The following is a 14,421-nucleotide window of genomic DNA, read 5'->3' as shown; positions in this document are numbered from 1 at the left end:
CGGGTTCAAGTGATTCTCCTGCCTCAGCCTCCTGAGTAGCTGGGATTACAGGCACCCACCACCACGCCCGGCTAACTTTTGTATTTTGAGTAGAGATGGGGTTTTGCCATGTTGGCCAGGCTGGTCTGGACTTCCTGACCTCAGGTGATCCGCCCGCCTCGGCCTCCCAAAGTGCTAGGATTACAGGAGTGAGCCACAGCGCCCGGCCGCCTGGCAGTTTCTATTAGGTTGGTGCAAAAGTAATTGTGGGCCAGGCGTGGTGGCTCACACCTGTAATCCCAGCACTTTGGGAGCCCGAGGTGGGCGGATCATGAGGTCAGGAGATAGAGATCATCCTGGCTAACACGGTGAAACCCCGTCTCTATTAAAAATACAAAAAATTAGCCGGGCGTAGTGGTGGTGGGCACCTGTAGTCCCAGCTACTGGGGAGGCTAAGGCAGGAGAATGGCGTGAACCTGGGAGGGGGAGCTTGCAGTGAGCCGAGATCGCGCCACTGCACTTCAGCCTGGGCGACAGAGCAAGATTCCATCTCAAAAAAACAAACAAACAAACAAAAAAAGTAATTTTGGTTTTTTGCCATTACTTTTTTTTTTTTTTTTTGAGACGGAGTCTCACTGTCACCCAGGCTGGAGTGCAGTGGCGTGATCTCAGCTCACTGCAAGCTCCGCTTCCCGGGTTCACGCCATTCTCCTGCCTCAGCCTCCCCAGTAGCTGGGACTACAGGTGCCCGCCACTGCACCCGGCTAATTTTTTGTATTTTTAGTAGAGACGGGGTTTCACTGTGGTCTCGATCGCCTGACCTCGTGATCCGCCCGCCTCAGCCTCCCAAAGTGCTGGGATTACAGACGTGAGCCACCGCACCCGGCTGGTTTTTTGCCATTACTTTTAATGGCAAAAGCTGCAATTACTTGTGCACTAACCTAATAAAACATGTTGACATGCACTTCTCAGATGACACTCTAGACACAGATATTTTATTATTTTATTTTATTTTATTTTTTTGAGTCAGAGGCTCGCCCTGTCACCCTGGCTGGAGTGCAGTGGCATCATCTTGGCTCACTGCAACCTCCACCTCCCAGCTTCAAGTGATTCTCCTGCCTCGGCCTCCTGAGTAGCTGGGATTACAGGCATGCCCCACTACACCTGGCTAATTTTTGTATTTTTAGTAGAGACAGGGTTTTACCACGTTGGCCAGGCTGGTCTTGAACTCCTGACCTCAGGTGGTCTGCCTACCTCGGCCTCCCAAAGTGCTGGGATTACACGTGTGAGCTGCCTGGCCTATTTTTATTGGTTATTTTACTTTATTTTTAGTAGAGACAGGGTTTCACCACATTGCCCAGGCTGGTCTTGAACTCCTGGGCTCACATGATCCTCACACCTTGGCCTCCGAAAGTGCCAGGATTACGGGTGTGAGCTACTGTGCTCGGCTATATTTTTAATCTTTTGAGACAGGGTTCTACTCTGTCACCCAGGCTGAAGTGTAGGGGCACAATCATTGCTCACTGCAGCCTCGACCCCCTGGGCTCAAGCAATCCTCTCACCTGAGCCTCCCAAGAACCTGGGACCACAGATGTGAACCACAGTGTCTGGCTTTTTTCCAAAGCGGAACTCGAATCTAGGCTGTGTCTCAGCTCAGCTTCTCTGAGAAGGCCCCCTTCACTCTGTGTGTGTGTGGTGTGTGTGGTGGTGGTGGTGTATGGTGTGTGTGTGGTGTGTGGCGTGGGTATGTGGTGGTTGTGTGTGATTTGTGTGGTGTGTGAGTGGTGTGTGGTGTGGTGTGGTGGTGTGGTGTGTGTGGTGCGTGTGGTGTGTGTGGTGTGTGGTATGGTGTGTGGTGTGGTGTGGGGTGTGTGGTGTGTGTATGGTGGTGTGTGGGGGGTGTGTGGTGTGTGGGGTGTGTGTGTGTGGTGTGTGGTGTGTGTGGTGTGTGTGGTGTGTGTGTGATGTGTGTGTGTGGTGTGTGTGTTGTGTGGTGTGTGTGGTGTGTGTGTGTGTGTGTGGTGTGTGTGTGTGTGTGTGTGGTGTGTATGGTGTGTGTGTGGTTCGTGTGTGGTTGTGTGTGTGTGGTATGTGTGGTGTGTGTGTGGTTGTGTGTGGTGTGTGTATGTGTGGTCTGTTGTGTGGTGTGTTTGTGGTGGGTGTGTGGTGCGTGTGTGGTTGTGTGTGGTTGTGTGTGTGGTATGTGTGGTGTGTGTTTGGTTGTGTGTTGTGGTGTGTGTATGTGTGGTCTGTTGTGTGGTGTGTGTGGTGTGTGTGTGTGTGTGTGTGTGTGTGTGTGTGTATGTGTGCTCAGCCGCAGAGGCTTGAGCCCCTCTTTTCTGTTTCTTTCTGCAGGGCTGAAGCTGCCCTCGAGGACCTGGTCTCCACCATTCGAGTCTGAAGATTCTCAGAAGCACAACCAGAGTGAATATGAGGATTCGGCCGGCGAATGTTGCTCCTGTCCAAAGACAGACTCTCAGATCCTGAAGGAGCTGGAGGAGTCCTCGTTTAGGAAGACGTTCGAGGATTACCTGCACAACGTGGTTTTCGTCCCCAGGTCAGGACTTGGCGCTGGGCGCTCTTAGTGGGTGCCAGTTGGCTTGGTGTTGGTGGAAGGTCATTACTTAGGGACTGAGAGGTAGTGGGATGGCAGAAGGGTGGGTGGAGTCTGAATGGAGCCCTTTCCTGGGTGGAGGAAGAGATCTTGCAATTTCGAAATTTCAAGGGGAATTTTATCAGGAAGATCAAATAATCACACAAAAGGGGAAAAATGGACAAAACTCAGCATTTGCCTTTCTTACCTCTCCTGAACTGGTCTCCATCTGAGTTCAAAAACAAACTCCATTAGACGATTAACACTTTTTTCTCTCTCTCTCTCTCTCTTTTTTTTTTTTTTTTTTTGACAGAGTTTCACTCTATCGTCCAGGTTGGAGTGCGGTGGTGCAATTTTGGCTCACCACAACCTCCCCTTCCCGGGTTCAAATGATTCTTGTGCCTCAGCCTCCCAAGTAGCTGGGACTACAGGTGCGCACCACCACGCCCAGCTAATTTTTATATTTTTAGTAGAGACGGGGTTTTGCCATGTTGGCCAGGCTGGCCTCGAACTCCTGACCTCTGGTGATCTGCCTGCCTCGGCCTCGCGAAGTGCTGGGATTATAGGTGTGAGCCACCGTGACTGGCCATGATGATTGAGGCTTTAGCTGGGTGCAGTGGTGTAAGCCTGTGGTCCCAGCTACTTCGGAAGCCGAGGTGGTAGGGTTGCTTGAGGCCAGCCTGGGCAACATAATGAGACCCCATCTCTACAAAAAAAAAAAAAAAAAACAATTTAAAAATTAGCCAGGCATGGTAATGCATGCCTGAACTCCTAGCTCATGGGGAGGCTGAGGAAGAAGGATCACAAGAGCCCAGGAGATGGAGCCTACAATGAGCAATGATGGCGCCACTGCACTCCAGCCTGGGTGACAGAGCGAGACCCTGTCTCTAAAAAAAATTAAAAGTGTCTGTTCAGATGTTTACCAATGCTATTCACCCGAGCAGACTTTTCTCCCAGAACCACCAATGTGTAAGAATCCTCTTTTTTTTTCTTTTCTTTTTCTTCTTTTTTTGTTGCATGTTTCCCCTATGACCCTGAGTCCAAAAGAATGTTCAGTGGGACAGCCCAGGCATCCAAGTGGTTACTGTTTCACCTGTTAAAAACAAAATGTTGGCTGGGCACAGTGGCTCACTCCTGTAATCCCAGCACTTTGGGAGGCCGAAGTGGGAGAATCAGTTGAGGCTAAAGGTGGAGACCAGCCTGAGCAACAGAGTGAGACCCTATCTCTACTAAAAAAGGAAAAAAAAAAAAAAAAGCCAGACATGTTGGTGCATGCCTTGTAGTCTCAGCTACTCTGGAGGCTGAGGCGGGAGAATTGCTTGAGCACAGGAGTTGGAGGCTGCTGTGAGCTATGATGGCACCATTGCACTCCAGCCTGGTCAACAGAGCAAGACCCTGTCTCAAAAAGGAAAGAAAGAAAGGAAAGAGAGAAAAAAAGAAAGACAGGAAAGAGAGAAAAAAAGAAAGAAAGGAAAGAGAGAAAGGAAGGGAGGAAGGGAGGGAGGGAGGGAGGAAGGGAGAAAGGGAGGGAGGAAGGAAGGGAGAAAGGGAGGGAGGAAGGGAGGGAGGGAGGGAAAGAGGAAGGAAGGAAGAGAGAAATAAAATGAATGAAAGAAAGAAAAGGAAGGAAGGAAGGAAAGAGAAAAAAAGAAAGGAAAGACAGAAAGGAAGGGAGGGAGGGAGGAAGGGTGAAGGGAAGGAGGGAGGAAGGAAGGAAGGAACGACGGGAAAAAGAAAAAAGCAAAAAAAAGAAAAAGAAAGAGAGAAAGAAAATGAAAAGAAAAAGGAAGGAAGGAAAGAGAAAGCAAGTGAAGGAAGGAAAGAGAGAAAAAGAAAGAGAAAGAGGAAAGAAGGAAGGAAGGAGACAGAGGGAGAGAGGAAAAAGAGAAAAGAAAAGGAGAAAGAGGAAAGAAAGCAGAAAGAGAGAGAGAAAGAAGGAAAAGAAAATAAAAATTCTGCCAGACTTGGAGAAGTGGCTGAGTCAGTTGTGATGTCCACATGTAGTCACATTTGACATCCCAGGGCCACCTCGGCAGGCCGTCTCTGGGGAGAATTTTCTCTGATTTCTTCCCCTTCCCTTGCTGGACCCCTGCACCTGCTGGGAAAGATGTAGGTCACTCCCTCTAGCAAGTGATGGGAGCGAGTGGTCCAGGGTCAAAGCCAGGGTGCCCTTACTCGGACACGTGTGGCCTCCAAGTGTCAGCCCAGTGGTCTGTCTAATGAAGTTCCCTCTGTCCTCAAAGGAGTTGGTTTTATTTCCACAGAAAAACCTCTTCAGGCACTGGTGCCGAGGACCCTAGGTATGACTCACCTGTGCGACCCCTGGTGCCTGCTCCGCGCAGGGCCGGTGGCGTGCCAGGCAGATGCCTTGGAGAACCCAGGGGTTTCTGTGGCTTTTTGCATGCGGCGGGCTGCTGTGCTGGAGAGCAGATGCTTCACCAATTCAGAAATCCAATGCCTTCACTCTGAAATGAAATCTGGGCACGAACGTGGGGAGAAACCTTCACTAACACACTCTTGCTAAAACAGAATCATGGGAGTGCTTCCTGGGTACCTCCTCCCAGCCTTCTGTTTGCAGCCACTGTTTGCAGCCACTGTTTGCTCACTAAACATCTCTTTGCACCTCCTGCGTGCATTTGCAGAAGTGGGTGGGGGTCCCCGGAGTCTGAGCTCCCAGCGGCTGGGTGCCCCGACCCAGCAGCTCCTACACCATGAAGGGAGGTTGATCTGGAAACAGAATATTTTCATGAAGGGGCGACAGGGTATGAACAAAAGAACACCGTGTCGCTCACTGAATTCCACGGAGGAGAGCCAGGAACATTTGTTTCTTTCTTTCTTCCTTCCTTCCTTCTTTCTCTTTCTTTCTTTTTATTTTTCTTTCTTTTTATTTTTATTTATTTATTTTTTTGATGGAGTTTCACTCTTTTTGCCCAGGCTGGAGGGCAGTGGTGCGATCTCGGCTCTCCGCAACCTCCACCTCCTGGGTTCAGGCAATTCTCCTGCCTCAGCCTCCCGAGGAGCTGGGAGTACAGGCATGCGCCACCACGCCCGGCTAATTTTTGTACTTTTAGTAGAGACAGGGTTTCTCCATGTCGGTCAGGCTGGTCTCGATCTCCCGACCTCAGGTGATCCGCCCACCTCGGCCTCCCAAAGTGCTGGGATTACAGGCGTGAGCCACCGCGCCCGGCCAGGGACGTTTCTTTTCAACTTGTGTCTTAAGAGAATGAAGCGGTAGGGTCCTGGCAGAGAGAAAAAGCTTGGAGAACTTGGGAGAAAGGTAAGGAGATGTTTACCTGTCGTGGGCTTTTGGGAGGAACAGGAGGTGAGATTAAAGAGGCAAGTTGGGACCACTTGGAGAGCTTTTCTTCCTTTAGCATCGTGTTTATTTATTTATTTTTTCCCAGGCACCTGTGTGGCCTGAGCTGCCCTCTAGTGGCTATGTGCAATACCAACTGTAGCCAAGAACCGTCTAAAAATGTGCGGGCTTGGTCCAAAGCGGATCTCAATCTCAGTCCTGCTATTAATGATATTTGGGGCCACAGCTGGACGTGGTAGCTCAGGCCTGTAATCCCAACACTTTGGGAGGCCCAGGCGGGGCAATCACTTGAGGCTAGGAGTTCGAGACCAGCCTGACCAAGATGGTGAAACCCCATTACTACAGGAAATATAAAAATTAGCCGGGCGTGGTGACGCACACCTGTAGTCCCAGCTACTTGGGAGGCCAAGGCAGGAGAATCGCTTGAACCCTGGAGGCAGAGGTTGTGGTGAGCCGAGATCTTGCCACTGCACTCCTGCCTGGGTGACAGAGCAAGCCTCTGTCTCAAAAATAAATAAATACATACATACATACATACATACATAATAGTAATAATAATAAATAATATTTGGGGTCAGATTATTCTAGGGCACTGTCCAACAACACTGAGCAGCATCCCTGGCTTTCACTCATCTGATGCCAGCAGTGTATCTTCCCCCTAACGTAGTAATAACCAAAAATATCTTCAGACATTGCTAAATATCCTCCTGGGGGATGGGGGCAGAAGGACCCTTGGTTCAGATCACCAGTTTAGTGTGGGATTGTTGGATAATGAAATGCTGCCTAGGCCGGGCGCCGTGGCTCATGCCTGATGCCTGTAATCCCAGCACTTTGGGAGGCCCAGGCAGGCGGATCACCTGAGGTCAAGAGTTTGAAACCAGCCTGGCCAACATGGCAAAACCCCGTCTCTACTAAAAATACAAAAATTAGCCGGGCATGATGATGCATGCCTGTAATCCCAGCTACTTGGGAGACTGAGGCAGGAGAATCGCTTGAACCCAGAAATTGGAAGTTATAGTGAGCCAAGATCACACCACTGCACTCCAGCCTGGGCAACAGAGCAAGACTCTGTCTCAAAAAAAAAAAAAAAATCAGTTGATGCTTTGTCTTTTGCCACTTCATGGTCCTTTTGGTTATAATCTTTTTGGTATATAAACTCATTTGGCCTATTTGATGAGCCCATTTTACATCTCTGGTTGTTGAGATACCAATTTCTCAGTAGTTATTCATGAAGCACCAACGTCTTGGTTATTTTCATAAGACCATTTGTGCCTGTATAGAAATTATCTGAATCTTGCTAATACGGATATATCTTTGGCTTGATAAGTGGTGGAGCTGTTTTCTTTTCCATTCTAGAATGTTGTTGGTCTTTTAACACAAAAAGACCACAAAGAAAATCTTAACAAACTGCCTCCAAAGTAGGATTTGTTTTCTGACCACACATTTTCTGATGACATTGCAATAGAAACTAAAAGTTAATTGCAAAAGATTAAACAGAAAACTTCACTTCTTGTTGGTTAAAAGTTAAACACAGGCTGGGCGCAGTGGCTCACACCTGTAATCCCAGCACTTTGGGAGGCCCAGGCAGGCGGATCATCTGAGGTCAGGAGTTTGAGACCAGCCTGGCCAATATGGTGAAACCCCTTCTCTACTAAAAATACAAAAATTAGCCGGACATGGTAATGTGTGCCTGTAGTCCCAGCTACTCAGGAGGCTGAGGCAGAAGAATCACTTGAACCCGGGAGGCGGAGGTTGCAGTGAGCCGAGCTCACGCTACTGCCCTCCAGCCTGGGCAACAGAGCGAGACTCTGTCTTAAAAAAAAAAAAAAAAAGTTAAAAAGTTAAACACTTACATATCTATTGGGCCAAAGCAGAAATGGAAACTTCCATTGAAGTCCTTTTGGAAAATGAAAATGTGAATATCACATACCTTAACTTGTAGAATATTGTCAAAGCTTGGCTTTGATGTTGCTTAGCAGATTTAAAGGGATTGATAAGTTAAGGAATAAACTTTAAACTATAAAAGTATAAATGTGTTAGACAGGAAGGGAAAAGCAATAACAGCTAAGCCTATGGTAAACATAATCAAAGGGAAAACACAAACCAGAAGGAAAGAAGATGACATAAAACTAGTGTCTGAAGAAAATTTTAATGTGTTAAGTTCTTTGGACAATGGTGCACTTGCTCAATTTGAAAGTTTCAGTAAGGTGGGAAAATTTAACTTGTCTAAATGGATTCAAAAAGAAGCAGAAAAATTAAGTGGTTATGAACCTTGGAAAAAGATATGTGTCAAATAATTTCCTCAAAAAAGTCCCTTAGCCCGGAGAGTTTTATAGACACGTTCTTTCAAATTCTGAAAGAGCAACTATTTCCTATAATATAAAAACTATTTTAGGGCATAGAAATCTATAAAAATTATCCCAGCTCATTTTATGAAATAAACATAACACCCTTAAAGAACTTGACAAAGAGGCCGGGCACAGTGGCTCACACTTGTAATCCCAGTACTTTGGGAGGCTGAGGTGGGCGGATCACAAGGTCAAGAGATTGAGACCATTCTGGCCAACATGGTGAAAAGCCATCTCTACTAACAATACAAAAATTAGCCAGACATGGTGGCACATGCCTGTAATCCCCTACTTGGGAGGCTGAGCCAGGAGAAACGCTTGAACCTGGGAGGCAGAGGTTGCAGTGAGCCGAGGTTGCACCATTGCACACGCCAGCCTGGCAACAGAGCGAGACTCTGTCTCAAAAAAAAGAACTTGACAAAGATACTGCACTGAACAAAAGCAACGGGCCAAGCTAATATGTGATGTTAGATTCAAATGTCCCAAATAAAACACTGCACTGGCAATATTGTTTATCTCCAAAATGCAAGGATGGTTTAAGATCAGAAGATTTGATAACATCATCTATTTCATCAAGAGGTGCAACAAGGAAGATCATATCTGTTTCAATAACCTTAATTTAAAATTCCCAACTTAGAGAAAGGGGAGGAAAAAAAAAAGAGGCTTCATAAAACTCGTAATAGAATATTTCTTCTACAAGATAAATGTTACCTAGGTTAAACCAACAGCCAAGCTAACGTCATTCTTAAAATTATTCTTAGCAGAGTTAGGAACAAAACAAGGAAGCCCCATCTCATCATTACTAATTAACATTTCTCTGGGCATCTAGCCAATGTAATACGACAAGAAACAGAAATCAGAGTTGTAAAGAATGGAATGTGGGAAATAAAGTCATTGCTATTTGCAGAGTGTCTAGCTCAAGGGTAGGCAAACTATGGCCCATGGGCCAGCTGCCTGTTTTTGTAAATGAACTCTTATTGGAATGCAACCCCACCCACTTGTTTACACATCATCTAGGGCTGCTTTAAGCTACAATGACAGAGTAGTTGTGACAGAGGTCATTTGGCTTGCAAAACCCAAAATATTTATTATCTAGCCCTTTACGGGAAAATTTTGTTGACCCCTCTTCTAGTGTGTCATTGAAAACCCAAGAAAGCCAATTATCAAACTTTTAAAATCAGTTAAAGTTTGGGAAAGTAGGTACAATAGAAATAAGCAAAAAGACCGTAGATACACAAGCAATAATTAGAATATAAAATAAGGAAAAAGATCCCTTTCAAAATTGCCATAAAACCTTAGCACACCTCGTAATAACCCCATCTAGAATGACTTGTAGAGGAACAAATTTTAAAACGTTACTGATATATTAAATTGTACAAATAAACATGAAAGCCTGCTTCAAATCATTTAAAGAAAGCTTACTGGCAAATGGAAAAGGGTAAGTTGTATAGCACAATACATAAAAGGTTAATATCCTTAACGAATAAACAACACAGGAGTAAGGAAGCCACAAGAAATTCATGGAAAAACAGACAAAGGACAAGGAGGGGACAATTCTTTGGAGAATCACAGAGAATCAATAAGGGAAAAATGAAGTCACACTCAGTAATATAAAGATCCGCAAATAACGTAGTCGAGTGATAGCATATTTTTAATCTCTTGGGTTAAAGATCTAGACAAACAAACACAGAAAGAAAAAAAAAAAACTATTAAGGCTTAAGGTTGCTGAGATTGTCCTGGAACGCAGTCTTATGGCCTGCTGGTGAAACCACAAGTCAATATAGAGTTTCTGGACAACCATTTGGTCGTAGGTATTAAGAAGCTTAAAGAGTTTCCTATCTCCCTGAACCTAGTAATATTTTCCTCTAGGAATCTACTTTGGGGAAGTAATAAGACAATCAGACAATGATCAAAGGAATATTTATAACAGCAAAAAAAAAAAAAAAAAAAAGCCGTGTGCGGCGGCTCATGCCTGTAATCCTAGCACTTTGGGAGGCTGAGGTGGGCGGATCACCTGAGGTCAGGAGTTCGAGACCAGCCTGGCCAACATGGCGAAACTCCGTCTCTACTAAAAATACAAAAATTAGCTGGGCGTGGTGGCGGACTCCTGTAATCCCAGCTACTCAGGACGCTGAGGCAGGAGAATAGCTTAAACCCAGGAGGCGGAGGTTGCAGTGAGCTGAGATCGCTCCGTCGCACTCCAGCCTGGGCGAGAAGAGTGAAACTGTCTCAAAATAAATAAATAAATTAATTAAGGAGGATGGTTAAGTGAATGATGACTCATGTAGTAAATGGAATATTTTAGAGTCATTCATCGTTTTCCAAGTTTTCTGCAGGGAGCACACGCTACTTTTGTAGGTGATGGAGGAAAACCCTAATATTAAAAAGGAAAAGTCCCCAAATTCTCTCCTAGTTAAGATGTTATGTTGAAAGGAAAATATTTAGTAAATGCTTCCAATATAATAAGTAAACAAAGTTTACTTATAAAATAGGCTTGATCCTCATCATGTTCACACATAATATTTACAGGGAAAAATTGTCCAAAGGAAGCAGTGGGCTGTGGATTTATGAGTGATTTATATTTTTTTCTTTTTTTTTTTTTTTTTTTTTTTTTTTGAGACAGAGTCTCACTCTGTCGCCCAGGCTGGAGTGCAGTGGCACGATCTCAGCTCACTGCAACCTCCGCCTCCCAGGTTCAAGCGATTCTCTTGCCTCAGCCTCCTGAGTAGCTGGGATTAAAGCTATGCACCACCAGGCTCGGCTAATTTTTGTATTTTTAGTAGAGACGGAGTTTCCCCATGTTGGCCAGGCTGGTCTTGACTCCTAACCTCAGATTATCTGCCCACCTTGGCCTCCCAAAGTACTGGGATTACAGGCGTGAGCCACCTCGCCCAGCCTACATTTTCTTCTTTATCCTTTTTTCTTTGTATTTTAAAATTTGTTAGCTATCAACATCTGTTGTTTAATATATCTTCTTAAGGGATGGGGAGAAGTGTGCCGATTGCATAGATGTTTCTTGGAGTTAATCTTCCTGACCTGAGTGATGTGATTCCTTTTCTAAGAATTGCAGCTTAATCACTCAAATTATGCAGGTGTCTTAAGCAGTCATAAGAAGGAGAAGATGTATTTTTTCCTGTTTAAACTAATGATGTCAATCAGTAGCTTGGGCCAATGAGCAAATGCCATTTGGCAGGGCTTCCTGAAAAGCTAGACTCTTACGTGCTTTTGGTGTCTTATTTTTGTCACTGACCCTGGCTGGCCTATTTATCTGCAAAATGAAAAACCTGAAATTGAGCATGTCGAGGGGAATATCGGTGTGTGTCTACTATTGATGGTCTTAGAAGCACTCATCCCTCACGAGGTGGGCCTGCTCTAATCCTTCAGATGCTCACAAGGGCATCTTGAAAGCTGCTCTGGGTGGTCATTCCTGGCAGTCTGTATTGTAATCCATGTTCCCCACTGCTGCACCCTCCTGCACTCTGATCTTTCTTCTTAATCAAGGCTTTTATTCTCCATTTTTTTTGTCCATCTTTTATTGTCATTCAAAAAAAAAAATGATGGTGATGGTGTGATCATGCATGTCCTACTGTCGTTCCAGGCCATCTCGGAAACGCAGGTCCCTTGGCGATGTTGGGAATGTGACGGCAGCCGTGCCCACGGTGGCAGCTTTCCCCAACACTTCCTCAACCAGCGTGCCCACGAGTCCGGAGGAGCACAGGCCCTTTGAGAAGGTGGTGAACAAGGAGTCACTGGTCATCTCCGGCTTGCGACACTTCACGGGCTATCGCATCGAGCTGCAGGCTTGCAACCAAGACACCCCTGAGGAACGGTGCAGTGTGGCAGCCTACGTCAGTGCCAGGACCATGCCTGAAGGTGGGGCTGCTGCTCCGGGGTCCGAGTGTCATGGGGTGGGACATCCAGGCTGACCAAGGACAGATTCTCCACCCTCTGAGCAATGCGTATCTGTATTTTACCTCATTGGCCTTCATTTGTTTTTGAGACGGAGCCTTGCTCCGTCACCCAGGCTGGAGTACAGTGGTGTGACCTCCCCTCACTCCAGCCTCTGCCTCCTGCATCAAGTGATTCCCTGCTTCAGCCTCCCGAGTAGCTGGGACTACAGGTGTCCGCCACCACGCCCAGCTAATTTTTGTATTTTTAGTAGAGATGGGGTTTCACCATATTGCCCAGGCTGGTCTCGAACTCCTGGGCTCAAGTGACCCACCCACATCGACCTCTCAAAGTGTTGGGATTACAGGCGTGAACCACCGAACGTGGCCTTTTTTTTTTTTTTTTTTTTTGAGATGAAGTCTTGCTCTGTCGCCCAGGCTGGAATGCAATGGCGCAATCTTGGCTCACTGCACTCTCCGCCTCCTGGGTTCAAGCAATTCTCCTACCTCAGCCTCCCGAGTAGCTGGGACTACAGGCATGTGCCACCATGCCTGTATTTTCAGTAGACACAGGGTTTCACCATGTTGCCCAGTCTGGTCTCCAAGGCCTGAGCTCAAGTGGTCCACCAACCTTGAGCTCCTAAAGTGCTGGGATTACAGGCATGAGCCACCATGCCAGGCCATATTTTTAAATTATAAGAGTCATAGGCAACCATTATGTAAACTTTAGAAAATACACCACTGCACTCCCGCCTGGGTGACAGAACAAGACTCTGTCTCAAAAAAAAGTTATATGCAGAAAGTAACCCATTTAATCTTCCTAACAATCTTGTGGGATGAGTTTTAGATGTCTGTTCTCCGATGAGGAAAATGGGATGTGGGAAAATGACGTCACCAGCCCAAGGTTGCACCACGGGCAGGTGGCAGAAGTGGGATCTGATCCAAGAGTTACATTCCTGCCTCTCACTTCCTCTCCTTACAGCCAAGGCTGATGACATTGTCGGCCCTGTGACGCACGAAATCTTTGAGAACAACGTCGTCCACTTGATGTGGCAGGAGCCGAAGGAACCCAATGGTCTGATTGTGCTGTATGAAGTGAGTTATCGGCGATATGGCGATGAGGTAAGGCCCTTGACTCTTGGGCATGTCCCTTCACACTTCAGTATGCCCCTTCAGAGTTGCCCTTGGTACCTCCTTCCTCTGCTGAAATTCTGATTCTAGTGCCTCTCTCATCAGATACTGTGCTATTAGCACTTAAAGTCTTGATACTTGACTTCCCAGGAATATGGTTCAGAAATGCCAGTCTAGGAGCTTGTTACTTTTCTTAGTTTCTCACACTGCTTTCCAGCTGTGTCCTCTAAGTTGAATGATGTCTACCTCCCACCACAACAGGAGACTCATTTCACTTTAGAAGGAGTTATTTGAGTCTTAAAACCTTATAAGTTGCTGGGTACAGTGGCTCACACCTGTAATCCAAGCACTTTGGGAGGCCGAGGCAGGCAGATCACTTGAGGCCAGGAGTTTGAGACCAGCCTGGCCAACATGGTGAAACCCCCATCTCTACAAAAACACAAAAATTAGCCAGGCGTGGTGGTGGGTACCTGTAATCCCAGCTACTCAGGAGGCCAAGGTGGGAAGCTGAGGCAGGAGAATCACTTGAACCCCGGAGTTGGAGGTTGCAGTGAGCAGAGATTGCGCCATTGCACTCCAGCCTGGGTGACAGAGTGAGACTCTGTCTCAAAAACAGCAACAACAAAAAACCTTGTAAGTTACTTTTCATTAGATGCTTCCATTCAGCCAGACACCATGCAAGGTGCTGGGTGAATGCAGAGATGCACAAGACACAGAATCCAAGACAAATAACCCAAAAGAACCCAAACAGTTGCTAAGCTCTTCCCAGGGCTCACTGTATGTCCCAAACACATTCAGCACATTACACAGAGTATCTCATTGATCACATTTTATTACCTCTAGGAAATTTTGAGAGGCCCCGTTATTTTTATGGACAGCCAGACCAAAAAAAAAAAAAGTGCTGTTAATTCTAATTTTATTTTATTTTTTCCTAGAATATAGATCCTGAGTACTGTTAAGTGTTTGTAAAATGCATTGCTTGTAAGATGCATTACAATTTCAGAAATGCCAAAATGCAAAAATAATATACCTCTTGGGACTGAGGAATTATAATATGTCCTCACGTTATCCCAGTGAGCTGGCTACTGAGGCTTCCAGAGTTTAAGTTGCTGCACAAAACCTGGAAGAATAGAATCATGATCCAAATGCATGACTGATACTCCAATC

General features: G+C 46.1%; 1 protein-coding gene across 4 annotated transcripts in view; it reads left to right on the top strand.

Annotated features, from left to right (window-relative positions):
• Positions 1-14,421, top strand: part of INSR (insulin receptor) — a 175,349-nt gene that overhangs the window by 135,013 nt on the left and 25,915 nt on the right. For 2 of the 4 annotated variants that reach the window (XM_030807712.1, XM_030807713.1), the window contains exons 10-13: positions 2,335-2,536; positions 4,837-4,872; positions 11,835-12,109; positions 13,106-13,245. In XM_030807712.1, the coding sequence (XP_030663572.1) occupies positions 2,335-2,536; positions 4,837-4,872; positions 11,835-12,109; positions 13,106-13,245 (653 nt within the window). The remainder of the gene's footprint in view (positions 1-2,334; positions 2,537-4,836; positions 4,873-11,834; positions 12,110-13,105; positions 13,246-14,421) is intronic. The other 2 variants (XM_030807714.1, XM_030807715.1) reach the window with 1 other exon arrangement.

This window comes from Nomascus leucogenys, unplaced genomic scaffold, assembly GCF_006542625.1.
Source record: "Nomascus leucogenys isolate Asia unplaced genomic scaffold, Asia_NLE_v1 Super-Scaffold_241, whole genome shotgun sequence".
NCBI lineage: Eukaryota > Metazoa > Chordata > Mammalia > Primates > Hylobatidae > Nomascus > Nomascus leucogenys.
Note: the sequence above shows the minus strand (reverse complement) of the source record. Positions and strands in the feature narration are given on the sequence as shown.